Here is a 25,577-nt window from a genome sequence, read left to right on the forward strand (position 1 = left end):
GGGGGGGGGGGGGGGGGGTTTAACTAACCAGTCGGCGTGGGTTGGTTTGACTTGGTTAACCACAAGCCCCCCCCACAAGCCCCCCCCCCCCCCCCCCCGGGGTCGTTAAAGCTCTGGCTGAGCGGAAGCTATCGTTGTGGGTTCCTTCATGTGGGCAGTTGGCCTCCCGTCAATTAACTAACTACTCAGGGAGAATAAATGTTGATCAGTTCTGATCAGTTTTCCTGATAGTTAGTCAACTAGCTGTCTTACACTGCGGGTGTTCACCCGCAGCATCAAGAATGGCTCTTTTTATATATTAAGATGTGATAACATACGGCTGCTGCTATTTATCATCATCACGCCTCTTCTGGCGGGTGCCAGTTCTTTCGTCAGACAACGATAATTGGACGGGAACCGCATCTGATTTGCAGCTCTCCTTTTGATGTGATTTTTTTTTCTTTTTTCTTTTTTTGTTTTAGGAATTCGAATCCGATATAGGCGTCGGAGCTTATATTCATCGTGCGAATGGCCCAGATCAAATTCGGTCCATTCTCTGGAAGCCCACAGGGTAACTAACGTTTTCTAATTCCCTAACACTGTGGCACTGTGGCTATTCTCATTATCTTGCTAATACCAATGGGATTCAGCTCGGGCAGATGGCGCCTGTCTGTAAAGATTTGTGGTGGAGAGGAGTTGGGATCATTAGTGCTTGGCTGGGGGTCCGATCTTATTCTATCCCAGCCTCCCCCTATTTTATCCCATCGTATCCTCTTATCGTTATTACCGGTCTCTTGGACTGATTCTCACCAATCCTGGAGAGATACGTTGGGCTAATCATTCCGACGATGCCAGCCGGGTTGCACTGCTAGTGCTGGTGCCGGTGCCAAATACGCTGCCCGCGGTCTGCGAGACTCCTCTAGCCTTTGGTCTGCGGAAATGCAAGCAAGCCCCGCTACGCCCCCGCAGCGCTCCATGCGGATCAATCAGCCCATCCACAACTTGTCCTGTCTGTAGCCCCTCATGACGCCGTTGGCCGATATCCTGGTGGATTCTCGAGGACCTTGTTTCCTTTCTTTTTTCGCTTTTATCAATTCGTCTATCTTTCTCCGCAGTCCACATAAAATATATCCACTGCTGGGAAGATATATCTTTCAGTTAATCCTCGGCACAGTTACGCTTGTTCAATCCATTACTCCCCTTCTATTTGCAACAACAAGGTACCAGCATCGATCGAGCTATCTTCCCCAGTGGCAATATCGTGCGGGGAAGAGACGTACCCGTTACAACACCCCAATAGCATCTCTTCTCGTCTCAAATGCCGCTTCCACGGTGGAATTTTATAGGACTCCATTGTATAGCTATATTTGCCTTTCCAAATCATATCTTATCCTGAGACCGGAAGGGTTCGTTTCTCACTCTTTAATTTTTTGTTGCGAACAGATGCCTACGTCTTGCTCCTGAACGTGCTGGCGGTGATCGCCATATATCCTGCCAAAAATATATCCGGCATTGATGCGTTCTTCTCAAGCTGCAGCGCAGCGACGACGACGGGGTTGAATACGTACGCATATCTTCCCTCTCTCTTGCTTCCTTTCTTTCATTTTCACTTTTTATTTTATTTTATTTTATTTTATTTTATTTTATTTATTTTGCTATGTTGATTTCTTTTTCTACTTTTGTCATATTTTGCAACTGACATTTCTCCGAGAGGAAATCACCCAAACCAGCATTGATATTAATACAATGCGCACATATCAGCAAGTGGTGATATATATCATACCCCTACTTGGCAACCTAAGCATCATCAACCTAGTCGTGGTGCTCGTCCGCCTTTACTGGTTTGAGACACGATTCAAAGATATTGGTAAAAGCTTTCCAATCTTCAATAGGGAGCTTCTGTTGGTTCATCCATATATGTAAAGGAGGGTGAGAATTGACCGTGAAAATCATTCTAAACTTCTAGTCCGGTTGTCGCGCCAGTGTTCATTCGATCGACGTCATTCTGTCGAATCATCCGATGAAAGGGGAAGAGATACGACTACTCTCCGAGAGAAACTCGCCACAGGGAAAATACGGCATATCAGAATGTCACGGTTTCGTTCGGGGATTAGCAGCAGAAGTAAGACATCTCCCTCTGAAGCTGAGGGAATGAGGCTGCGTGCTACGGTTGCTAATGTAAACAATCCTAACTCCAACAACATTATCGATCTCAACAGCGACAGGAATGATAATACAAATATTATTCAAAATAAAAATGATGATGATGGAATCACCCTTAATGGGAACATGAATGAAAAAGAGGAAAATGCTACAAAGGAAATGGGCGGTTCAATTACTTCCACTACCATTCCAGTCCCAGTTTCCCCTTCTGCTCCTCCATCGAATACACAGCCTGTAATGATTGATCAAAATAATTCTTCGCTGGACAACAACAAGACAGAGCGGAGCGTGCCGCCAACGCATATTAGTTTCTCAGTTGAGACGAACTTGGAGCGTCGGGAACGGGCACTACGGATTCCAGGTCCTAGAGAATTTGAGAGTGGTGGGTATAACCCTCCCCATTTTGATCGGCGTTTCGCAATGGGAGAGAATACATATTAAAGTCGAAAGTGCTGATTTACTACCAAACAGGGCAAACCGTTCGCGAGGTTGATGATGGTAAGATACCAAATTTTGCGCCTATCACTCCACTAGTTATATATCCTTTCCATGGATTTTCAATCCAACAACCCCTGAACGGCTTCGGAAAGAGAAAAGCAGCTAAACAAAAGCAAAATAAACCAACACACAGACGACCTGATCAAAGTCGTGAGCACCGAGGAGCCGCCATCATCAGGCCCTTCCGGGGATCACGATCGTCGCCGCCTTCCCACCATGGAACGGATTTTTTCTCGTGCCGTCTCCATGGAATACGCTGCCTCAAATGCCTTTATTCTCGGGAAAGCGTCCCACAAACGCTCTCGATCTAGGTCTTCTAACCCGGGAAGCCGGTCATCGTCAAAGGCTAGACAGTCCCACAATATGCCGTATCTATCTTATCAGCCGACCATAGGACGTAATTCGAGGTTTTTGGATTTGACCGATGAGCAAAGGGATGAGTTGGGGGGGATTGAGTACCGTAGTTTGAGACTGTTGGCTAAAATTGTGTTTGGTATGGGATTTCGGGATTTCATGTTTTTCCCACTTAACTTTTGTCAGTAGAAGCTGGTTAACTAACGTTTGTATGCCATATTTACCTATAATAGGTTACTACGTGTTCTGGCATGTATTCGGTGCCATCTGTCTGATTGGCTGGATTCACAATTCAGACCACAAGTATAGGGACTATCTTCGATCAGTTGGCCAGAGTCCAACCTGGTGGTTAGCAGAATTCTTTTGAGATCCTACGCCCCTAACGAAGTTAAGACTCTTACATCCACTCAGGGCGATATACAGCGGAATGACAACCTTCAACAATCTCGGATACACCCTTACTCCTGACTCCATGATCAGTTTCCGTGCAGCTACCTTCCCCATCTTCCTTATGACATTTCTAATCTACATTGGCAACACGGCCTACCCCTGCATGCTCCGCCTGATCATCTGGCTCCTGTTCAAGCTGTCCCCGCGAAACTCCAGGATCCGCGAGCCCCTTAATTTTCTCCTCGACCATCCCCGGCGTTGCTTCACCCTCCTTTTCCCCTCCAGCCCCACCTGGATGTTGTTTTTCAGCCTTGTATTTTTAAACTTTATTGACGTTCTACTGTTTCTCGTACTAGACTTGCATAATGAGGAGGTCCTGGGCGTTCCGTCGATGTGGAATCGGTTTCTGGCCGCTCTGTTTCAAGCGGCGTCGGCGCGGACGACGGGGACGAACACATTTAGTATCTCTAAGGTTCATCCCGCTGTGCAATTTATGCTCATGGGTATGACTTTTCTACCGAAAGAGAGACGAAAAGAAAACATGCTATTATTATTGTTTAAATTTTCTGGCTAACAAGCTTGATTTCTAGTGATGATGTATATTTCCGCTTACCCAATTGCCATCAGCGTGAGAAGGTAAGAAAGATCAGTTTCCTTCCTTTCTTATCGAATCCATTTTCATGACTCTTTCTCCCACTCATCAAATAACTAACTTCTTTTCTTAGAACAAACATCTACGAAGAGACCTCCCTTGGCCTCTACGATTCCACAAGCGAAGAAATTGACGAGTCGAATACCACAGCCTCGTATTTGGGCACACATCTGAAAAAGCAGCTCGCGTTCGATCTGTGGTATGTCTTTTTGGGAATGTTCATTCTCATGGTCACGGAGGGGCCAAAACTAGCAGATAAAGCAGATCCGGCAAGTTCTTGAGTTCCCCCTTTTTATCGACCATCCCTCTCAACCCGATATTGTTGAGCAAGTTTTAACATAGCCTGCAAAACAAATGTAGGAATTTGTAATCTTTTCCGTATTTTTTGAAGCAGTGTCCGCATAGTAAGCGGTCGATCCCCTTCCCCTCCCACATTTTCTATGAATCTAACCAAAGACTTCCATCAACAGCGGAAACGTGGGCCTCAGCCTCGGTCATACGGCTATCAACAGCGGTCTAACTACCAGGTTCACCGTGTTGGGTAAATTAGTAATATGTGCCCTGATGATTCGCGGTCGACACCGTGGATTGCCATATGAGCTTGATCGTGCTGTTAGTTGAACATTTCCCCTATCTTTCGCACCCCTTTCCATTCACTTACGTACTTTGCTTATCTACTCGTTCCCCCTTTTCGTTGTTGTTTTGTGTTTTCCCTTTCTAGTTTTGCTCCAGACACTAATATCTCCACTCTTCCCTCTACTTTTAAATACTTTACAGATTATCCTCCCCAGCGAAAGGAACCCCACAGAATCAAGCTCCCCAAGGCAGGTCGCCGTCTCTACCGCACTAAAGTCGGCAGATACGACTATTGCCGTCTCGTCGCGGTCGCGGACTACGTAGAATGTATAATACGGGAATGGAGTGGGTAGATGTGATTCGATAAAAAGGTATAGAATTCTGCAAATATTCCATTGTTGAGCAGGGGGTTGATTGTTGGAATATATGTGATGGAAAAATGTGTGAGATATAAAGTGGGAAGGTTGGGTCCAGTTTTACTGACAACTTTAAAAAACTCCGTTTCATTGTCATTAATTCGAGTCTTCATTGTATTGTGCCTTAACATAACTCTATATTGGATGTGTGGATAAGGGGTTCTCCCCTGAGATTTGAGCTTTCATGCAAGCATCACCATATCCGTGCCAGTTTACTCCAGGATGTTGGAGTTTAAAATAAGTGAAGCCCGCCAAGTCAAGTTATGGGCATTATATCAGCAAAGATACTGAAGCCTTGACAAGTCATTCAGGGGTTCTAAAACCTCAAGTCTTCTCATCAATGATGTGATCAACACAATATCAATCAAGAAGTCCAACAGGTAGATGTCGAATTGAGTACCTAGGTGGTTCTGGCTAAACTGTCCAAACTTTTATCAAACACAATACGGACAGGTATGTCCATTTTTCCCGCCTTGCAAACTAGATTTCTGATAACATTTACCATCAATCACGTCATACATGCGGAATTGAATAGTTAGCAATTAACCAACGTTGAATGAGTACGAAACCAAAGAACTTGACTTCTTATTCATTATTCAACTCCTCCTTTCCGCGCTAGCTAGAACATGGTGAATGAATAGCTTATTTGATTTAACAAAAGGCATGTTATGCCAGGTGTCTCGTTCCACTAGAATCCACAACAGTTGAAGGGTCAATAACGCTCCCGAAGTCAAAACGCGGATTGATTCAGAAAAATTAACACGATTGGAGGAGGGGGGGGGGGATATATCTAGTAAGCTAAAGCAAAGACAGCGCAATCGAATGCTTAGATGTGTAAATAAGGAACAAGATTTAATAATTTCAAATCCCAAGAGTTTAAATAAAAGAGAAAGAGGACATGAAGGAGGGCGAAATATATAAACAAATAAACAATAAACAAATAAACAAAATGATAAAATCTCCAGAAGAGACTAGTATAAACATCACAACTCGCATGCTTGAGAATAAGGATGGCTAATGATAGAAAAGAGTCAAACTGATAATTGAATGGAAGACAGATGAGAAGAAATGGTAATGAAAAGAAAGGTGGGGGTATTCCATATTCCATCCATAAATAAAAGGAAAGCACAGTGTCCCCATTGTGGTATATATAAAGTGCTTGCATGTGATAAATGGAAATGCTAATAAACTTCTCATAATCAAATTTGAAAGTAGAGGGAAACTTTTGACAAATGAATGGTCATCTGTTCCTTGCGCAGTAGGAGAACGAATGGCGGGGAAATGAGGAAATGGATAAAGGGGGCTCGGGTATACCCAAAACTAAAGAAATAAATGAAACGAAATGAAATAAAAATTAAATTAAAAAAAATAGAAAATAAGAAAATAAGAAAGAAAAAAAAAATCTATATTCCTACCCATGGCTTGTCATGCCTTTTAATAGGTTGGAGCGGGATACTGGCCAGGAAGTTTATATTCACTAATCATCGTTGGTGATGGGTGAACTCTTTCAGAACTGATCTTCATGGCTGATGGGGGGCTACCTCCCGCAGTTGATACAGTTGTTGTCTGGTTTGTGAGGCGGTCCGCATCTCCTAATTCACCACTGAAGTGCGGCACGTTATTGACGGTCGAGGTCGACGTAACTGTAGTCGCATGGGTGGTAGTGCTGGCTTTGTTATCTGCCACAATGTGAGAGGAGATCGTTTCTGTGTTGATATCTCGGAAAACGTTCGATGGGGAATCAACCCCCTTAGGAGAGGCCGTAGAATATGTATCAAGTGTTGGAGGCTGTTGTGAAGGGTTCGGGTGGGGATTCTGCTGGGACGATCCCATCATAGCCGTAGTTGCTGCGGGAGCCATCCACTCTGCATAATTGATATCATCCTTTTCCGTTGAGACAGGATTCCTAGGATCGTTTGGGAAATCATCATGGACTCCGTCGGGCATCCCATCACGAAGATCTTCTGGGTGATGGTTCTTAGTTGGCTCTGCATCAGAGCCAGTGTGTTCTGCCGCATCCCGGTCTCCAACGCTTTCTCTAGATGAGGCATATGGCACATTTGAGTGTCGATTGATTTGGATATCACTTGGAAATCGCCCGCCTGGTTGAGGGCGCTGCCACTGTCCGTCCACTTCTGGTGGTGCCTGGTTTGGAATTACATGGTGAGCGAAATACGGCCTTTCATCAGCTTCGTCTTCATCCATGGCGCCTTCGCTGCTGAGGGATCCCGCCCGGTAGAGCCCACCGTTTTGAGTGCGAGCATGCTTGCGAACAAACGCATTGCGATCCTCTCCAGTTTTCTCGGTCAAATTCTTGATGTCGTTGTACCATGCGAGCATGGTATCATGGGATTCTGCCCGAAATACCCATGCGTGACCCCGATGCATGGGGCCCGTTTGCCGTCCCTTCAACATGAATTTGTGCGATGCGGAACCCCTCTGCGAATGAGAGCCCAATTTTTGTTCAGGCAAATATAATGACATCACAGGATTTTGATACTCGATGCGATCCGCAGATTTGTACTCATGTAAATGGGTGGGTGACAAGACATACCTGTACACGGTTAATAAGTCTGCTTTGATATATAAGCAAAGCATATCTTGTTTTGCACTTACCAGCCAGGGGTATAGCTTTTTAAGTACTTGCTTTTCCGTTCGAGCATGCCTGCACGTACTTCAGCGGCAGCAGGATGGTCCTTTCCGGGATAATTGATATATTGAAAATTCCTAATGGGCAGTTCTGGATCAACTAGATGATCATTGGTGGATATAAAAGCGTTCCACTCATGATCCAGAGGAATACTTAGTGGGCCCTCGTTGAGACGTTCCGCGGCGTCATATGCTATATCTGCGTCGCGCCTTAGGATGTTGGCATACATATTATATGTTTTCTGGATTTCTGCAACGACAATGCATTCAAGTTCACGGCCGGAGCTTTCCAGGTTCAGAAACGCCTAGTAAGGTGAAAGGAGAAGTCAGAGACCATGTCCAGGTAGCAGTGAGTTTTTGAGAGCTAACAAAATACTTACACGATGTAGATAATTCTCTTCGTCAATCTGTTTTGCAAGCTGCTTTTGAACTGCACACCTCACCAGAAAAGGGTCTCCCTTCCCCGAAGTAGCTGCTGGATCGGTATCCACTAGGCCAAGCGCTTCCTGTAAATTCCTGACGGCTTTCCGAGTACCCTCTACCTCCTTGTCGACCGAATTCTTAAAATCGCTCGAGAGTCCTTTGATCTCTTTAACTTTCTGCTGGAGGTCTGATCTGAGGCCAGCCAGTTGCCTGATCACTTCTGATTCGACATCCCTTGCTTTTGCCAGTTCCAGCATTGCCTGTCCGTGATAATCTTTCAATATTTTTGAAGCGTCAGCGATCCCACCTGTCGCGAGAAACGTGGATGGGAAAATAATGTTATTTATCGAATTCGAGGCGGAGAGAAGGGCCTTTGATCTGATTTCGTAGGATTTCTGAATCTCCCGGAAGACCATTATCAAATCTTTCAACACCTTCCGCCACGCTACATCGAAATAGTTAGCCACGCTGCAAGATGGCCTTGAAATATGCAACCAAAATCGATAGGGAAATACTTACCTTGGAATCTCGCAGCTAGCACATCCGTAGGGCTTCCCGAAGTCGGTATGGGAATATAAAACGCACTGTTGACATCATCTCCATCCACCATGCCATACTTCTCTCTCTCGCCGAGGACCATACTCTTCACACTGCCTGCACGACTACTCCTCCGACTTCCACCCCTTCGCAAACTGCCCTTTCTGCTCAACGAAGGTTTTTTCTTCAAAGTACCCGTCTCCCGCGATGGCAAAAGCGAAAGTGCCGCTGACACCTGCGAGTCAGAGCGATGCAGGTCACCACCGTCGCCTGAAGGACGCCCATCGTTGATAAGAGACGATCCACGTCGGCTGGGTGATAAATCTTCATGGAACCGGGACAGCTGTGTTGGTGCCGTCGCTGGCGCTGGAGTTGGTGCAGGAGGTTGGACGGCTCCCCCTACCCCTCCTCCCCCTCCTCCTCCCCCGCGAACCTGAAAATCTGATGCAACGATCGAACCAAGGGCCATGTACGAATTCGGGCGAGAGTCGGCGGCAGCAGAGGCGAAGCCGTTTGGCTGGTTTAAATGGGAAGCCTCGGTAGCGCCGGGAGCCGTGGCGCAAGCATCGTGGGACGGCGTTCGGGATCGGGCGGCCATGGGCGGATATGCTGTGCTCATTAAAAGCCACAGCGGTTATCGGGTTTTGGCGTAAGGTATATAACCACTTCTTTTCTCGAGATTCTCTTCTTTCTTTCCCCTTGCACAAGGGCAACACGGACACACGTCGCTTTGGATAACGCAATTGGAGACACCAGTGGCTGGAGATTGAGTTCACCGAATGAAAGGTAGAGAGGGTTTTGAGCTAAGAGCAGGGAGGAGCGGCAGTCGTTTGTTTTGTCGATTGTGCGATAGGGGTTTGTAGATATGGTTTTACTAGGGTCTTATTTAGGTGTCGTCATGGGTTGTGGGGGTTGTGAGATAGCAAACGATCCAGACGGGGGCGAACTAGCACAGGAAAGGATAACTAACTATTAGCTACCTCCTCGTGAAATGTTGTGGATTTCTTAAGAGACAATATATTCCATCGTGGGAGTTGCAAAAACTGGGAACATAGGAGACAGCAAGAAGGCAACATTTTATCGGGTTGACGGGAGATGACGGACGGTTCTTCGAGCTGAGACCTGGGAGATGACGTCGAGATGGTTGGGTGGCAGACCGGGGAAGCGAGAAGTTCTGTGGAGGTACCAAATGAAGAAATCAATAGGCGAACTTGGCGCTGTGGTGATCGCAAGAGGTACCTTCGAGGTACTTGCGTGGTGGCTGGGCCCTTTTTGTTGTTCCCGATATTGAGAAAGTGAAAATACTAACGTAATCCAAACCACCTGATGGATCAAAAACCCCACCTTATTGACAGAAATTCAAAATAAGCAACAACCATTAGGAATTATATATAGAAATCATACGGGATAACTATGCTGTGAAGCCTGCGAGCACGCCAGGAGCTCTATTGTATCGTGCTACCCCGCATTGACCACAAACATGCCTGGAGATCACCTTTCTAGTCCTTGGATTTGCATCCTCAACCCCCCACCTTAATGAGCTGATCAGGCTTCCGAAGCTCTAGCAAGCCGCCCTAGTTGATGCTTCTTGAGCAGATAGAATCCCTTCTTCAGCTATATATACATTATTTCCCCCCTCTCAGCTTCTGTCTGGCATTGATAGCTCTTAGTTTCATATTCTGTCTTGATAATATAGTAGAATATATATGATTTATGATTTTAACCTAAGCTTAACAATTAAAAGTTTGATAAAATTGAATATATGAATAATTTTATTTATTTATTAATGTATTTTAATTAAATTATATTATAAAAATTTTTTAAAATTTTAAAAATATTAAATTTATTAAAAATAATTTATAATCATTAATTATAAAAATTTTAATATATTATTTAAAGATTTTAATAAACTTAAATTATTTAAAATTATAAAAATAAAAATAAAAATAATTAATATAATTAATATTTATTTTTTTAATTTAATAATAAAATATTAAATTTTAAATTAAATATAAATAAATATAAATTAAATTATTGATTAAATAAATTATTAATTAATTATTAATTAATTTTTATAAAATTAAATAATTAAAATATTAAATTATATAAATTTATTAAATTTATAATTATAAAAAAATTAAAATTTTATAATATAAATAATTATAAAATTATATAATATTTATTATAATAATTAATTTTAAATTTTATATAATAATAATAATACTAATAATAATAATAATATATTTAATTATTAATTATTTATTTTATTAATTAAATAATTAAAAAAATAATTTAAAATATATTATAATAAAATTTTATTTTAAAATAATATAATATTTAAAATAATTTATTATAAAAATAAATTTATATAGATTCATTTTATTAAAATAATAATAATAATAATAATAAATGAATAAAAAATTAATATAAAAATAAAATATAAATATAAAAATATAATATTTGAATTTGATGATTTTCAACGGTGAAGTACTTTTAATGCCTGTCACGTGATATTACAGTTCCCAGCCCCATACCAATTTTTGTTAGGTGGGGCTCTTGAAGGACAAGTTCACGGAGCTAGAAGTAATAACTTACCTAGGAAATGCCAAAGCCTCGCCGTGTGGGAATGGGCCTTTTAATCCAAAGCGAATCGTTGTATTATCATTTCAATGAGCCAAGCTCGGTACAATATAAACCCATTCCGTAATTTCTAGACTTGAGAATAGTGAGAGAGATTCAGGCATAATGACATATTTCCTTTGCTTTTATTCAATTGGGCATGCTGGTATCAAACCTATATATGGAAAGCTTTTATTCCTGTCTAATTAAAAAAATCCCCTCAGGAGGTCGAAGTTGTGACAAAAAGCCGCGGAATTCCCGAGGTCTAATCAATGCGCACCACGCCGAAGCACGAGAAGGGTAGGATGACCATGTACGAAGGTAGTGGTCGCGGTGATGATGAGCTTTAGCTGGAGGTGCAGAAACAGGGGAGAAGGCAAAGTCCCAGCGGACTTGACTACCAATGCCAGGTATACTTTACAATGAAAAAGTGAAAATTGTTGGTGGGAGGAACAAAGATAGCGGTGAAATAAGAAGAAAGAAAACCGGATATACAACTAGAAAATGTATATGAAAGTGTTGTATCAGAATAAGATTTCTTAAGGTCCGGCGGGCTGCGGTGCCGCAGGTACATCAATGCCGTAGTGTTCCTTTATCCGTTGACGCCGTCGTTCCTCATAGTTCACACCGTGGATACCTAGGTTATGTCTTATCAGCAAACTATGCCATTGCGAGAGGGTGCAGACAATCCCGGCGTACCTCTGCCTTCACCAAGCTGGGCAACTGTCTCCTCAATTGGGGATCTATAATTTTTTCTCAGCCGTTCCCGTCTGGCAAATTCATCCTCCTCATTAGCGTGTCCCTTGCCGGCAAGACTTCCTCCGGTATATTCGAATACACTAAGAACAGTGGCAACGGCCACACCGTAGCCAAGAACCGCTGGGAACGTTCGGGCTGCATAGTGTTTATCCTTTGGTCAGCACGTTCAGTTGTGGGAACACTGTTATTGTTGCGGGGATTGAGAGGTGAGGAGCATTAACAAACCGCGCAATCCAATAGCTGCTCCGCCGAAAAATCCTCCCCACGCAGCGTTCCAGTGGTCTTCCTTCTCTCGTAGGTTTGCCGCTGCTGTTCTGGCAAATTCATACGCACCGCCCACAGAGGCTGCAGCACATGACAGCGTTAGCAAAAGTCTTCATCCCACCCACCGGTTACATGAAAGGCTCGAGTCTAATCTATCATATCGTACCGAATAGTGCAATTGTGCCACCTGTTCTCGTGAAGACACCCCAGGGGCCATAGTTTCGTTTTTGCAAGGTGTTTTGTACCGAGGAGGCGAAGAGGCCGACGGCGCCGGAAATCAGCGTCGTCTTGACGGTGGCAGCGATGGCATCTTGTGGATGGTAAACTTCCTCTTGTTTGGTTGACGAGGGCATGATTGCTGCGGCAGGGAAGAGAAACAAGACACCCCCGGAGGCAGCGCTTTGTGTTGAGGGCTAGCAAGACGGTGTGTATGGTATTTGAATCGGTCTGTCCACTTGTCGGGAGCACAGGTTAAAACACTAAGGGTAGAGTGGAGTAGCGGGGCGCGTATCGAATGTTAGAATGGGAGGTTCCTGTGCAGTTGAGGTTCTTGGCAAGGTTCCAGAGTTAAGAGCTTCCTCTGACAGTCAGCAGCATCAAACCATCCCCCCCTGACTTATTTATCCAACAACAACAACAACCTCACCTCTCGTCGCTGCAGCCACCTTTCCCTTCAAGCTCGAGCGGAAGAGTGGAGGATAGACAAGTGCACCGCCTAGCGCGCCTGGCCTTTGTCTTCTTGCATTTACTCTTTTCTCTCATTCGTTTTCCCCTCAATTTTCCGTGCCGTGATCATTCTCTACGTCAAAACCGACCTTCAGTATTTTAGTCACACCCACTTCGACACATCACTTCTTTTATTCTGAAGGATTTCAAACTGCCATCTCCAATCTAGGCATCCGTAGGAACACTCTCTGTTTTATCAGCTGCTGATCCGTTGGGAAGCGTCCATTTTTTTCCCCTCATCTTTGGCCGTTTCTGGTTCCTGGTTCCCTACATGATTCCTCAATGCTAGATGTTCTGGATACATTTGCGGAGCTGCTGACCGTGTCAAATTTTGTTGACACCAACACTTCAGTTCTACAAGCAATCTTCTATCTAGTTCCGTTCATCACTTAGACATCTCCGATGTCACACATGTCTGTTCCGCAGGGTCCTGGTATGGCTGTCGAGCTCCACGTTCTCTCCATATATCATAATTCCCTTTAAGCACAAATGTTGCTAACATGTGTCTCATAACTGTCTGTCCAGGGAAAACCACCCCCCGCTTTATCCAAGATGTCCTCTGTTATGATCCTGCGCATCCTCCTAGCTCCGGCTTCAACCTCTTGACCCAGGTCCCTCCCGCCTTCCAGGATCCCAATGACTATCCGGAACTCATCTCCCCGAACGCCTGCCCCCATAGGTATATCACCAAACATAATCAGACCAAGCTTCCCCCTGAAGGTTTCCAGGCTGGGCTAAGGGCACCTTACAAGATTTCCGCTGTCTGCTTGATATGCCGCTTTCATTTGGAAATCAAGACATCACATATGACAGAATCGTCCCACTGTCCTAGTCAGCTTCACCATCTTGTTTACTCGCATAGCAATCATCACGATACAAGCCCTTTCCGCAGCAAAGGCCAGCGTCAGGAAACTCACTTCTACCGTTGTTCGTATGCGACATGCGCCGTGATTATCACCCTGAACATACTCTCTCCGGTGCTAGCACCGCGATGGGTGGATCTTTTGATAAATCCGGAGCTGTTAAAAGCTAGGACCGACGAGGCCTTGAATGCATATCCCGAGCGACTAGAGGGTCATATTCGACCATTTCCCATTACCGTGCTGTCAAACCTTCGCGCATACATAGAAAATGCCTTACATGAACCCCAGAGAAGCAAGCCGATATGCCTAAACAATAAACGCTTTGTTGTTTGCTTTGGCGTCGATGGCCGACCGTGCCGGGAGCTGTTGGAATTTCTTGAATTTACTCCGGGGGTATGTAAATCTTAGTTTCACCTTTTGCATTTGATATAGCGAAAGCAAGGATCTTGTGTTTTTGACACTTTTGACCGGCTCATAGGAAGATTCCTGGAAGCCTCCATCCCCTGATACAACCGCGCCAATACCGTACGAGAAGGCTCTGAATGTATTTCTTGACAATGTGTCAAATGAACTCCTCGTTCTCATCCACCAAAGACCAGAGCATGAGAAAGAGGGTCAATCACGAGAACCCAAATTCGATCCTGCCTTGAAGAAATTAAGTCAGCTCCTTGGTTCATCAACTTGTTAGTAGTTCCTCTGGCATCCTCGTAGGGGACAATAAACTTACTTTTAGTAGACGACAGGGTATACTCTAACTCGTCGGAAAATCAGGACAGGGGAAGATTTCCGTAAGTTTCTTTTTTTTCTTTTTCTTATTCCTACCCCCCTCGATGTTGGATCTGTAAGTGTTGTATCCATTGTTTCTTCTAACTAGATTTCAGATATTATGAGGATCTCGGGGTGACGGAGGATATGTCTGCTGATCTCATCATTGAGGCATATAATCGACAGATCGAAACTGATCCACGACGGGCTCCTTATTATCTCCGATGTCTACGATCTATAGGGGAATGGAGACGTAATTCAGACGGCGCAAAAATTGACCATCTTGTCACATTGGAGTGCAGTGGCTATCGATACGCTGACGACGATATACCACGCGCATATAACTATTTTCAACTAGATTATCGCAATCGAAACCTGACTGATGATGATATTATCGGATCTTTCTTTGCTCTTCTTCGTGATACCCCGAACGACACGGAACCAAGGCAGCAGCTCTGGAGAATAGGTGACAGTCGAGGCAGTGAGAAGATCAAATCAGTGGCAGAAGAGCGTAAGTTTCATGCCCTCAGAGAGACAGATATTCCAGCTAAGCTCTTCGTAGGTATATCCACCGTGGAGCAAGCGCTAGTATACCTTGGTGCAGAGGAGAAAACCTCTGATGATTTCATTGTTTCTATGTACGCTGCAAAGGTATGTACATGCAAACTCTACTGTTCAATACTATATAGCTACTTATAATACTTACTCGAAAATCAGGTTAACGACCAACCAGCGAGTAAAGAGCTCGCGCGGAAGGCTGTTTCTTTGATCGCCGAGGCACGCAAATCCGACTCCCTCAAATACTTCCTCAATACTGGCGAAACAGTAACAGCGGAAATGGATGTAGGCGAGGCGTTTCGACTCTTGCAAATCCCCGATCGGACTGTCGATGATGCTGCGATTCTTGCTGCATTTTCTGTATGTTGCTCAGAGGCTCCCGGTCAAATCGACGCGTATAGAAAAGCCCTGGATGTCATTGCCAAAGAGAAAGGAAGTGCAATGATAAGCAGCACTCTAGCACAAGACGCGGCACAAGCAAACCGCGATCTCAAAGAATGGCCTGTCGGGCTGCAAAATATTGGAAACACTTGTTATCTCAACAGCTTGCTCCAATTTTACTTCACAGTGACCCCTTTTCGCAAAATGGTGGTTCATTTTGATGATTACAGGATGCCTTTAGATGAGGCCAGTCTCGCGAAGAAGAAGATCGGATCTCGAAAAGTCTCAATTGCAGAAATAAAGCGGTCTCAAAAATGTAGGCATAGATGTTTGCCCTTGTCGGATCGATGATGGCTAACCAAGAGGTAATATTAATAGTTCTCCAGGAGCTTCAATCACTGTTTAAAAAGATGATCTCATCACCTACTTCATCTGTCACGCCTGAGCAGGAACTTGCGCGTTTAACTCTTATTAGCTCTTCAAACGAAGCAGCTATCCGGAGGAAATCCATAATAACCCACGGTCGTCCCAGTCTAAGTGAGATAAATGGCTTGCCCGTTATTGGACCACTAGGACCTCCGAGCGCTACGACAGACTTGCCCAGTGGTGGGACAATGGCTGACCCGAGTAGTAGAGGGCAAGAACCTAATGACGCAGACAGCGATGTAACGCTTGTTTCATTATCTGGACAGCCAGACAATGAGGAATCACGGGCTGACAACAAGGAGAACGTGTCGCGTGGTTCTCAGGATATAATGGTTGAAATGAAAGAAGTAAATGATTCCAAGAATACAGATGTACCGACGGGTGAGTAATGAATCAGTCCAAAAATACAAGATCCAAGTTTACCAGCCCAAACAGCTAAACTGGCCTGAAATATGACAGGTGATTCTTCACGGACTTTCGGACCCATAGCCCCTCCGAGCAGGGCTCCTCCTCCTGTACCCCCTCGACCAGTAGTACCACAAGTTGATCCCCAGCAACAACTCAGAGATGAAGTTGAGCTCTGGGCGCAGCAGGATGTTACAGAAGTTATTAACAACGTTCTATTCCAGACTCAATGTGCTGTCAAACCGATCAGATTCGACAAAGACGGAGAGCAGCTCGACGTAGTTACCGAGTAAGTTCTCTTACCAATCTTTGAATCAATTCCGGCTTTGCCACTAACAAAACAAAAGTTTGTTTTATGGCAAGACCGTTACCTACCTTACTACAGAAAATGGGGTTCGATCCAAAGAAGAGTCTTGGTCAGATATCAAGGTCGATGTTGCCACCGGTTCGAAACACATATATTCAGCAATTGACGGCGCCTTCGATATGCAGAAGGTTGAGGTTGATGGCGCTGAGGTGGAGCAATACGGAACCATCAGCAGGGTGCCTCCAGTTCTGCAAATACAAGTCCAGCGCGTCCAGTTTGATCAAGTCAAGAAGACTTCGTTTAAGTCGACTCATCACCTGGAGTTGAAAGAAATGATATTCCTAGACAGGTATATGGATAGTAATAAACACCACATAGATGACAGACGCCGTGAATGCTGGCGGTGGAAGGAGGAACTTCGAAAGCTAAGAGCGCGCAAAGATGAACTTTTATATAATGAGGTATTCCCTTTCAAAATTCCCAGAGAGCTCGCAGTTTATCAGGCTAACCGCCTCGTTATGTGTGTAGAGTTGGGAATGTTTGCCTGATGTGTTCAAGGATGCAAAAGCCCACGTTCAAAACCTGATTGCTATGAAAGATGACCCCGAGACCGCAGGAGAGGCAATGGAGATCGATGACGGAGTTTTATCACGTCTTTCGGCAGTGGAAGAGATGACAAGGGATGAAATCAAATGCAAGTTAGCCCTGTTACTTGTTCTACAGCCCTTTTAAGTGGCCACTACCTAATCCCCCAAGACAAAAATAGGCATCGAAGATCGCGAGCGAGGTTTACTTGCATTGATAGAAAGTCAATTCGCCGATCTTCGTCATCTCGCCTACAGCCTGTATGCTGTCTTCGTACATCACGGCTCTGTTGAATTTGGCCATTACTACATCTACATATTTGACTTTGACAAGAACTTATGGCGAAAATATAATGACAGCGAAGTAACCGAAGTCCACAGTAAAGCGGAAATTTTCGAGAGGCAGAACCTACACAACCCCCCCACCCCTTACTTCCTCGTCTACGTCAACGAACGCATGAAGGAACGTCTGGTTAAGCCCGTCAATCGCGAAATCGAAGAGATAAGTCCCTGTGTGGTGTCTCCGCTACCAGCACCGGCACCGGACTCAGAACCAGTAAAGGTGTTACGCGGCCAGCAAGCCAATGGATCCGGACCGTCGCAAACGGAAACTTCAGCTAGCAAGGATGTTAATATGGATGAACCCCCGGCGTACAATGAAATAGAATATGTACCTGCTGCAGGTATGAACAATGCCAAAGGCGCAGACACGATGGCGATGGCAAATGGCAAAGCCACTACCACTTCCACTGCCACCACCGCCGCCGCCGTTGCTGTCGCCGCCAGCACCGCTGCCACTTTCAAAGGAAAATGGAATAAGAAGTTTGCTAACCTCCCCTCTGTGTCCTGGTAGGAGCAGTGGCCACCATCAACAAAGGAGCATTCCCTTCTCCACCGCGTAACCCTCTGAAACGGAAAGTGGAGGGGGAAAATCGCGCTGATGATGTACCCAATTCTCTAAATGCCCTAGTCGACGACGGGTGAGATGTAACGGGGTTGTAGATTGGAAAGTATTTTGTTTCCGATGAAGTGGCGCGCTTTCTTTCTTTCTTTCTTTCTTTCTTTCTTTCTTTCTTCTTCTTCTTCTTCTTTTTATTTTTATTTTGGTTTATTTCTCGCTTTTACTGCTTCCCATACCATGATATGTGACATCCTTGGATCTTTTCCCTTTGTTTTCTTCTCCTATCTTTTTTTCCTTTTTGGTTTATTAGCGTCGAATTTTCCTCTCCTGTCAACTTTCTATTTTATATAAGTTTCCTTTTTGCATGGCTTGATATCTAGCCACCCCGCAGAGTTCGAAGCAGATTTTGTTCGATGGATTCTCTCTCATTTTCCTGAACCTTGATAAGCATATCTCATTTCCATCCACGATTCAATATCATCCCATGTTGTTATTTGCACGGCGAAAGAAATCTAAACAATCATGTCATTTGAAGCCAATCAACAGGAAGTTTGGGAAATGGAATGGGGCACAACTGGATTGTATTGTTTGGTTCTGTACGAGGTCTATCTATATTCGTTTCTCTCCCCTGTTGTTTCTTTCTTTCTCACCTTTTTGTCAGAGGATACTTAAAGGCGTGGGCGTTCTTTTGTTTTGCCTGTTGTTTTGTCTTCTTCGGCGATCGGCGATCGGCGATTTGATAGACACCTCTTGCATCGTCGGACGCATCAGCAGCAGCAGCAGCAGCCGCGGGTCGGATAAGGGTAACACCACGATTTCAGGTTCAAGTTGTAAAGTTTTCATTCAGTTTTCTTCTGTTGTTCGAAGGAGGTTCCCATGAATTTCAGCCATCGGTTGCTCATTTTTCCTTAGTTCCCCATGGAGATTTTTCATTGCTCTTCGCCGATTTATGTTCCAAATAGGGGAGTTTCGCAGGGGTTGACGGACAGTTATCTAACGTTTCGCATGGAATGAATGGTTCATGATACCAAAGATTTAATTCTGTCCTTCCAAAATTCTATGTACGATTACAGAGCCGGAAATGACCATATTGAGGGCCAAGGGGAGAGGAGAATATTTCAATGTCCTACGTGATAGTAAATTGCGATGATAACGACAGGTAACAGCCGCAAAGAGAGAGAAGAGACTTTGTTACGCCCCTTCTGCCCCCTCCAATATGTTTTTTTTTTTTTTTTTTTTTTTTTTTTTTAGAGTAGTTAATCACTCATCGAGGAGAAATGAATATTTGAAGACGGTAAAAGTAAACCAAGCAGCGCCAGGGCGAATGATGCTGAAATCATCAACAAACACCTAAGCATGTGTGTATGCATGTAATGTGTACCACTGGAATTCATCGGCGATTTGCCGGTAATTCCGCAGCCCAGCGGAGTTTAAATTAAGTTTCGGCGCTATGGGAACAGACTCCGGAACCCTTAAACGAAAGGAGATCAACATGTCCGGGAAAAAAATACGTTAATGAAGTAGTGTGTGTAGTTTACCCAGAGCAGAATATGACAGGAATAATGTTTCGAATGAGGGTTGAGAACTTAATAACGAACTGTTGGAGGGAGAGATCGGGGCAGCATTAGCTAAGCAACGGCCGTTGCGTTCGTTCCGTAGTCAGTTTTACTTAAAGCCAAATTCTTTGCCGACGCCAAGCCATTTCAGCGGCGGGACGATCAAAAGGCCGGTTCATCGCATTCCCCGCAGACAAAACAACACCGCCGCCACCGCCGACTACAACACACAAACAACCACGATATACCCGATTACACTGAGGAGTATAGCTGCAAAGGGGGAGTGACTGGGATCAATTGGCTGGCAGTGGTTGATATAGACAATTTAGATGTCACATGTTCTATTTTAGCTGACTGTTCCCTTTTCTCGTTGAAGTTATTAAAGCCTGTTTTTGTTTCACTGCCTCGCGTTTGCGTGATTGCCTGCGTTTAATTCCGTGGGTGAATTCCACATCTGCCCGTCCTCGTCTATATCTATCCCTCTGCTGTCTCCACACGAGTACATAAAAGGAGATAGTGTCTTATTAAGGGATCCCTATCATAATTTCTAAATCGATAGCTGACGACAATGTCGTTTTTTCTACGTGTTGCGCGGGGCTTCTCGAACCCCTCCAAGGTGTGTGTCCCCCCATCCATCTCTATTCATGGGCCAGCAATTTTTTTTGCTATGCTTGTCTTATGTCAATGGATGTGTGTAACTGACATCATTATCCACACATCTCCAGCATCAACCGTGCCTCCTCCTTCGTGCATTCTCAAACACCCCCCGCCGAAGTGCGATCAACAAGGTCCTCCCCTCGGCCGCAGAAGCCATCAAGGACATGAAGTCCAACTCCACGGTCCTTGCCGGCGGATTTGGTCTCTGTGGGGTGCCAGATACCCTCATTGAAGCCGTACATGCTAATAAGTCCATCACCGGCCTAACCGCCGTCAGCAACAATGCCGGCATCGACGGGGCCGGCCTTGGTCTCCTCCTCGCCAGCGGACAGATCAAGAAGATGATCGCCAGCTACGTAGGGGAAAACAAGACCTTCGAGCGCATGTATCTCAGTGGCCAGATTGAACTGGAATTGACCCCACAGGGAACCCTGGCCGAACGCTGTCGTGCCGGTGGCGCTGGCATCCCTGCCTTTTTTACCCCCGCCGCCTTCGGAACCGTCGTCCAAACCGGCGAACTCCCACTGAAACACAACACGGACGGCACCGTTGCGTCCTACAGCACCCCACGCGACGTCAAGGTCTTCGACGGCAAGAGCTACGTCATGGAGGAATCCATCAAGGGCGACTATGCCTTCGTCAAAGCCTGGAAGGCCGACAGACTGGGCAACTGCCAATTCCGCTTCTCGGCCGCCAACTTCAACGGCGCCATGGGCCGCAATGCCAAGATGACCATCGTCGAGGCTGAGGATATCGTCGAGGTCGGCGAGATTGACCCGGCCGCTGTACACCTGCCGGGCATCTATGTTAAGCGCGTCGTTCAGAGCACGACGGAGAAAAAGATTGAGAAATACACCTTTGCCAAGGAGGACGGTGAGGGCGCTGATATGGCCGCATTGGGCAAAGGCGATACGGCCAGCAAGCGGGAACGCATCGTCCGTCGTGCGGCGAAGGAGTTCAAGAATGGAATGTACGCGAATCTGGGCATTGGAATGCCGATGCTTGCTCCTAACTTTGTAGATCCGTCTGTGGAGGTGCAGCTACAATCTGAGAATGGGATATTGGGACTGGGTCCGTATCCGAAGAAGGGCATGGAGGATCCGGATTTGATCAATGCGGGCAAAGAAACTGTCACGCTCTTGCCCGGTGCTGCAGTGTTTGGCAGTGAGGAATCGTTTGGCATGATTCGGTCCGGACGAATCAATCTGACCATCTTGGGTGCCATGCAGGTCAGCGCAAAGGGCGATTTGGCTAACTGTGAGTTCTTTTTCTCCCCCTTCCTCTTTTTCCTGATTTCCCTTCTGTTCATTTTTTTTTTTTTTTTATCTTCCTCCCCCTCTTCTTGCCACCTCCCTAACACTTCTACAGGGATGCTTCCGGGCAAAATCAAGGGCTTCGGCGGCGCCATGGACCTCGTTTCGAACCCTAGCATGACCAAGGTCGTTGTCACTATGGAACATACAGATAAGAAGGGCAATCCCAAGATCCTTAAGCAGTGCGAGTTCCCGCTCACGGGCCGTGCGTGCGTGAGCCGGGTCATCACTGAGCTCTGTGTGTTTGATGTTGACTTCACGGATGGGTTGACGCTGATTGAGCTTGCGGATGGGGTGACTGTTGATGAAGTGCGGGCAAAGACGGAGGCGCCGTTTAAGGTTGCTGATGTGGTTGGGTCTATGTTGTGAGTAGGGACAGGGGGTTAAATGAAGGGGGTGAAGGTGGATGTTCCGGTGCGCAAATGAGAGATGGGGAATTGGTTGTATATTTGTGTATATACCATATTTGTTTTGGGTATTTCCTGTTGATATTTTGCCTTTGCGCTGTTCTATTTATATATATATATATATATATAAAAGGAGTGCCTATTTCTGCAATGCCCCTTGAATGTGTGGGTTCGTGGCCCCGCTTTCTATCGGGTTGAGATGTGTCAATCGATCTTGATCTGGGATATTTCGATATCCGTTATCCGTTATCCCTTTGCCCTATTTGAGCGTTTTATAGACACATTGATCCACCGACGGAGTATGTATCCGGTTTAAGTAAACCGTCCCAAAATAATAGTATAGCATAATCATACAAGGAAAATAATATATAAAATACAAGACAATACAGTCCGAGCCAATACCCCATCTCTAAAACTCCAATACCTCACCTACCGAAATCTAAAAGCCCCCTTAATCTTCTTCACCATCCTCTTCAACCATCCCCGCTCCGGCGCCTCCTTAAACTCCCTCAGCACATCATCGTAATGCGACGGCGAACTGCGTGGATACCGCAGATTCTGCGGAAGCGGGTATAACCGGTCGTACCGGTTTTCTAAAAGTGAGTAGAGGGCGTTTATGCCAGAGGCGGAGAGTCGTTGGTGGTGCTGTTGTGTTTGTGGTTGTGATGCCGAAGGGGGTATGGCAGGGGCGGTGGGTATGCGGGTTTTCAGATATGTTTGGATGGAGACGGAGGAGGGGCGGACGTGGTCGATCGGCCAGCGGGATATGATGCGGTTTATATGTGCAGAGATGGTTTCGGGGGAAAGCTGGATGACAGGGGTGGTTAGTTAGCTATAGTGGATGTTGAGCGGTGGGGGAAGGGGACGGAACGAACTGTTTTTGTCATGGTGGTTAGTTTTATATGCTTAGGGAGAAGCTCTGCAGGGAGGGATTGGAACTGTAGAGTGGGAAGAGTAATTCCAATATGAATATTATGTGGTGAGAATCTCCAATATTTTCATCGAATGGGAAAAATGTTGAAAGATATGAAGGTCATATTCAATCTGCGTCAATTACAAATGTTTTTCTTTGCTTGCGAAGAGCCGGGCTAGGATGCTTAGTCACCGTGTTGTCATCTGGGTAACTAACTATAACTAGTTAACTAGTTTCCTGGTTTAGTTAGCTATCATGTGATCGCTTACACAACCCCGCAAAACATCACCCTGAATTTCCTGCTTCAATCAACTTCACGACGCTCTCTGATCCAATATCCGATCTCACTGACGTTGCTCGTCTGTTTCTCCTATAGTTCTTCCATTTTGCCCCCTTCTATCCCTTCCCTAGACCCGTTGCTCTTTTCTTCCGAGCTTGTATTGCGTTTTTCGTTCTTCCCTTGGCTCAGTCATGAGCTCACATCGATATCAACGGGTAAGGCAAAAAACCTCTTGTCAACCATTGTCATTTTTTCGATATCATCACCTGTAGTCCCGTCAAACCTAAAACCTATCACAAATCTCGAGAGTTTACAAAGATTGTCGATTGCTAACCGCTTGAATACTTCCAGGCTGATGCCCATGATGTAGAAGACGGTGATGACGTGACCTTATACCCCGGACAATCTGGACCCTTACCCTCTTCTCCTCCTCCATCTTTCCGTTCCAGATCGCTCTCCCCACCCTCGAGACGCGTCCTATCCCAGGATCCCTTATATTCCGAAACAGCTCAAACCCTTGCAGATACGTTTGGCGCTGATGACCAAGACTCAGACGCAGAGGATGAGGCCGATGACAGACAAAGACTTATGAGGGCCAACAATACGACCACCCAGACTGGTAGCCCTTCACCATACTCAGGTAGTGGAAATGGAGCTCAATCTCAGGGCGTATCAGCGTCTGGAAATACGATGCAGCCAACATCCAATCCGCCAGTCTCTACCTCATCTAGAACAATACGCGCGGCGGGGTCGGCAAACGACGGGGTATTTGCGAACTTGGCTGCGAAGCCAGAAAGGGGGGAAAAGACGGAAGATCTGCCACCGGTATGTCTCGGAAAGTCTGACGGATTTTTTTACCTTTTCCAAGTCGAAGCGGGCTCTAGAGGTCTTTGCTAACATGTAGTAGTCATACGAGCAAGCTGCAGCGGACGCCACTCCTCCCTATTGGGAGACCACCATCGTCGCTCCTGGCATGTCTTCTGATGAAGTCTATGTTGATGGCCTCCCTGTCGGCTCCGTATTCTCCTTTGTCTGGAACGGCATGATTTCCACCTCTTTCCAACTCGTCGGTTTCCTCCTTACCTATCTCCTTCACACGACACATGCGGCAAAGAACGGCAGCAAGGCCGGTTTGGGTCTCACACTGGTCCAATACGGCTTTTACATGAAGGGTAGTACCGAGTTGAATCGGGCGTCAGAACCCAACGGCGGCTATGTCAGTCCTCCTGACCCTAACAGCCACAGTTTCGACCCAAACAAGGTGGGACAGGGTTCTAGTGATTCCGATGCGGGCACCGAGTCACATTCAGGCGTGTTCACGGGTATCACAACAAGCGAATGGATATCGTATATTCTTATGATTGTCGGATGGTTCATCTTGATCCGGTCCATTAGCGATTTCCTTCGGGCACGACGACATGAACAGCTGGTCCTGCAAAGCCCCGAACGTGGACTCAGCGTGCCTATAATTGCAGAAGGCGAACAAGCTGAAACAGTTGTTTGAAACTGATGATCTTTGTTGCTACTTGTAATTTACGGGATGAGGGTTTTGGTTTATTGTGGATATTTTCTTCTTTTTTCTTCTTCTTTTTTTACTTTGCTCTTTGGGGGATAACGGGGAAGCGGAAATTTTTGGTAATTACCCCCCACAGCGGTTCTTGGAGCTAAGGTGTTCTCTTGATTTCCTTCTCTTACTATCTCCTATACTCCACATCATTGGCTGTTTTTAACCTCTTACCGTTTTATTCATATTCTCTTGTACAGTGAGTGTGCATGCAGTCTCCCTGTACCTCTCGTATTGGTGTAAACTTCTACATGCATACGTCATCCCCTTCTTGTCTCGCTGCCTCTTTGGGTCATTTTCGGTGCGGGTTATTCGAGCACTCCTACTGAACACATATCTATATATTTAAAGCAGATACCAACACAAATTCTCTGTCCAATTTAGTTTGGTGTTTCCTTGTATGCACAGATGGTTTCATCATTCATCATCACAGTGTGGCTTATACCGAAGCCCAACCCATGCATGTTCATTGGAGGGCGACTTGTGGTCTGCCCTTCTCCGTAGGGTAACACCAGCGATCGTCAGATCTTGATTTTGATTTTGATATTCCAATGCGATATATTATTGATTTAATCGTCCGCCTGGTATATAACCTTAATTTTCATAAAGTTGCGACCTTTACCGCTCGCCCGAAGACATTAGGTTCCCACTTATTCCATCAAGGATGTTGTGTGCTCTTCACCTTTGCCCCG

General features: G+C 45.4%; 8 protein-coding genes across 8 annotated transcripts; 4 read left to right on the forward strand and 4 right to left on the reverse strand.

The window, feature by feature from the left end:
- Nucleotides 1-816: 816 nt before the first annotated feature.
- Nucleotides 817-1,333, reverse strand: PADG_11847 (uncharacterized protein; the record flags this gene model as incomplete). The annotated part of the gene is made up of 2 exons (XM_010762263.1): nucleotides 817-1,130; nucleotides 1,204-1,333. The coding sequence occupies 2 exons, from the start codon at nucleotides 1,331-1,333 to the stop codon at nucleotides 817-819; spliced, it is 444 nt and encodes a 147-aa protein (XP_010760565.1).
- Nucleotides 1,334-1,725: 392 nt separating this feature from the next.
- PADG_04935 (uncharacterized protein) lies at nucleotides 1,726-4,936 on the forward strand (the record flags this gene model as incomplete). The annotated part of the gene is made up of 10 exons (XM_010761898.1): nucleotides 1,726-1,846; nucleotides 1,946-2,524; nucleotides 2,614-2,640; nucleotides 2,774-3,133; nucleotides 3,228-3,342; nucleotides 3,406-3,887; nucleotides 3,975-4,020; nucleotides 4,110-4,235; nucleotides 4,507-4,648; nucleotides 4,814-4,936. The coding sequence occupies 10 exons, from the start codon at nucleotides 1,726-1,728 to the stop codon at nucleotides 4,934-4,936; spliced, it is 2,121 nt and encodes a 706-aa protein (XP_010760200.1).
- Nucleotides 4,937-6,462: 1,526 nt separating this feature from the next.
- On the reverse strand, nucleotides 6,463-9,235 carry PADG_04936 (uncharacterized protein; the record flags this gene model as incomplete). Its single annotated transcript, XM_010762139.1, has 4 exons — nucleotides 6,463-7,582; nucleotides 7,645-7,982; nucleotides 8,058-8,545; nucleotides 8,620-9,235. The coding sequence occupies 4 exons, from the start codon at nucleotides 9,233-9,235 to the stop codon at nucleotides 6,463-6,465; spliced, it is 2,562 nt and encodes an 853-aa protein (XP_010760441.1).
- A 2,560-nt stretch (nucleotides 9,236-11,795) lies between these two features.
- PADG_04937 (uncharacterized protein) lies at nucleotides 11,796-12,632 on the reverse strand (the record flags this gene model as incomplete). Its single annotated transcript, XM_010762140.1, has 4 exons — nucleotides 11,796-11,893; nucleotides 11,956-12,150; nucleotides 12,241-12,360; nucleotides 12,446-12,632. The coding sequence occupies 4 exons, from the start codon at nucleotides 12,630-12,632 to the stop codon at nucleotides 11,796-11,798; spliced, it is 600 nt and encodes a 199-aa protein (XP_010760442.1).
- A 784-nt stretch (nucleotides 12,633-13,416) lies between these two features.
- Nucleotides 13,417-18,147, forward strand: PADG_04938 (ubiquitin-specific protease UBP2; the record flags this gene model as incomplete). Its single annotated transcript, XM_010761899.1, has 12 exons — nucleotides 13,417-13,438; nucleotides 13,531-14,261; nucleotides 14,347-14,551; nucleotides 14,605-14,656; nucleotides 14,750-15,144; nucleotides 15,196-15,284; nucleotides 15,351-15,888; nucleotides 15,951-16,379; nucleotides 16,458-16,692; nucleotides 16,751-17,171; nucleotides 17,239-17,424; nucleotides 17,467-18,147. The coding sequence occupies 12 exons, from the start codon at nucleotides 13,417-13,419 to the stop codon at nucleotides 18,145-18,147; spliced, it is 3,984 nt and encodes a 1,327-aa protein (XP_010760201.1).
- Nucleotides 18,148-20,319: 2,172 nt separating this feature from the next.
- PADG_04939 (uncharacterized protein) lies at nucleotides 20,320-22,090 on the forward strand (the record flags this gene model as incomplete). Its single annotated transcript, XM_010762141.1, has 3 exons — nucleotides 20,320-20,367; nucleotides 20,477-21,665; nucleotides 21,777-22,090. The coding sequence occupies 3 exons, from the start codon at nucleotides 20,320-20,322 to the stop codon at nucleotides 22,088-22,090; spliced, it is 1,551 nt and encodes a 516-aa protein (XP_010760443.1).
- Nucleotides 22,091-22,557: 467 nt separating this feature from the next.
- Nucleotides 22,558-23,015, reverse strand: PADG_04940 (uncharacterized protein; the record flags this gene model as incomplete). Its single annotated transcript, XM_010762142.1, has 2 exons — nucleotides 22,558-22,935; nucleotides 23,004-23,015. The coding sequence occupies 2 exons, from the start codon at nucleotides 23,013-23,015 to the stop codon at nucleotides 22,558-22,560; spliced, it is 390 nt and encodes a 129-aa protein (XP_010760444.1).
- A 497-nt stretch (nucleotides 23,016-23,512) lies between these two features.
- Nucleotides 23,513-24,825, forward strand: PADG_04941 (uncharacterized protein; the record flags this gene model as incomplete). Its single annotated transcript, XM_010762143.1, has 3 exons — nucleotides 23,513-23,536; nucleotides 23,673-24,146; nucleotides 24,229-24,825. 3 exons carry the CDS (start codon nucleotides 23,513-23,515, stop codon nucleotides 24,823-24,825), a joined length of 1,095 nt encoding a protein of 364 aa, XP_010760445.1.
- Nucleotides 24,826-25,577: the final 752 nt, after the last annotated feature.

Source organism: Paracoccidioides brasiliensis (genome assembly GCF_000150735.1).
Source record: "Paracoccidioides brasiliensis Pb18 unplaced genomic scaffold supercont2.5, whole genome shotgun sequence".
NCBI classification, from domain to species: domain Eukaryota; kingdom Fungi; phylum Ascomycota; class Eurotiomycetes; order Onygenales; family Ajellomycetaceae; genus Paracoccidioides; species Paracoccidioides brasiliensis.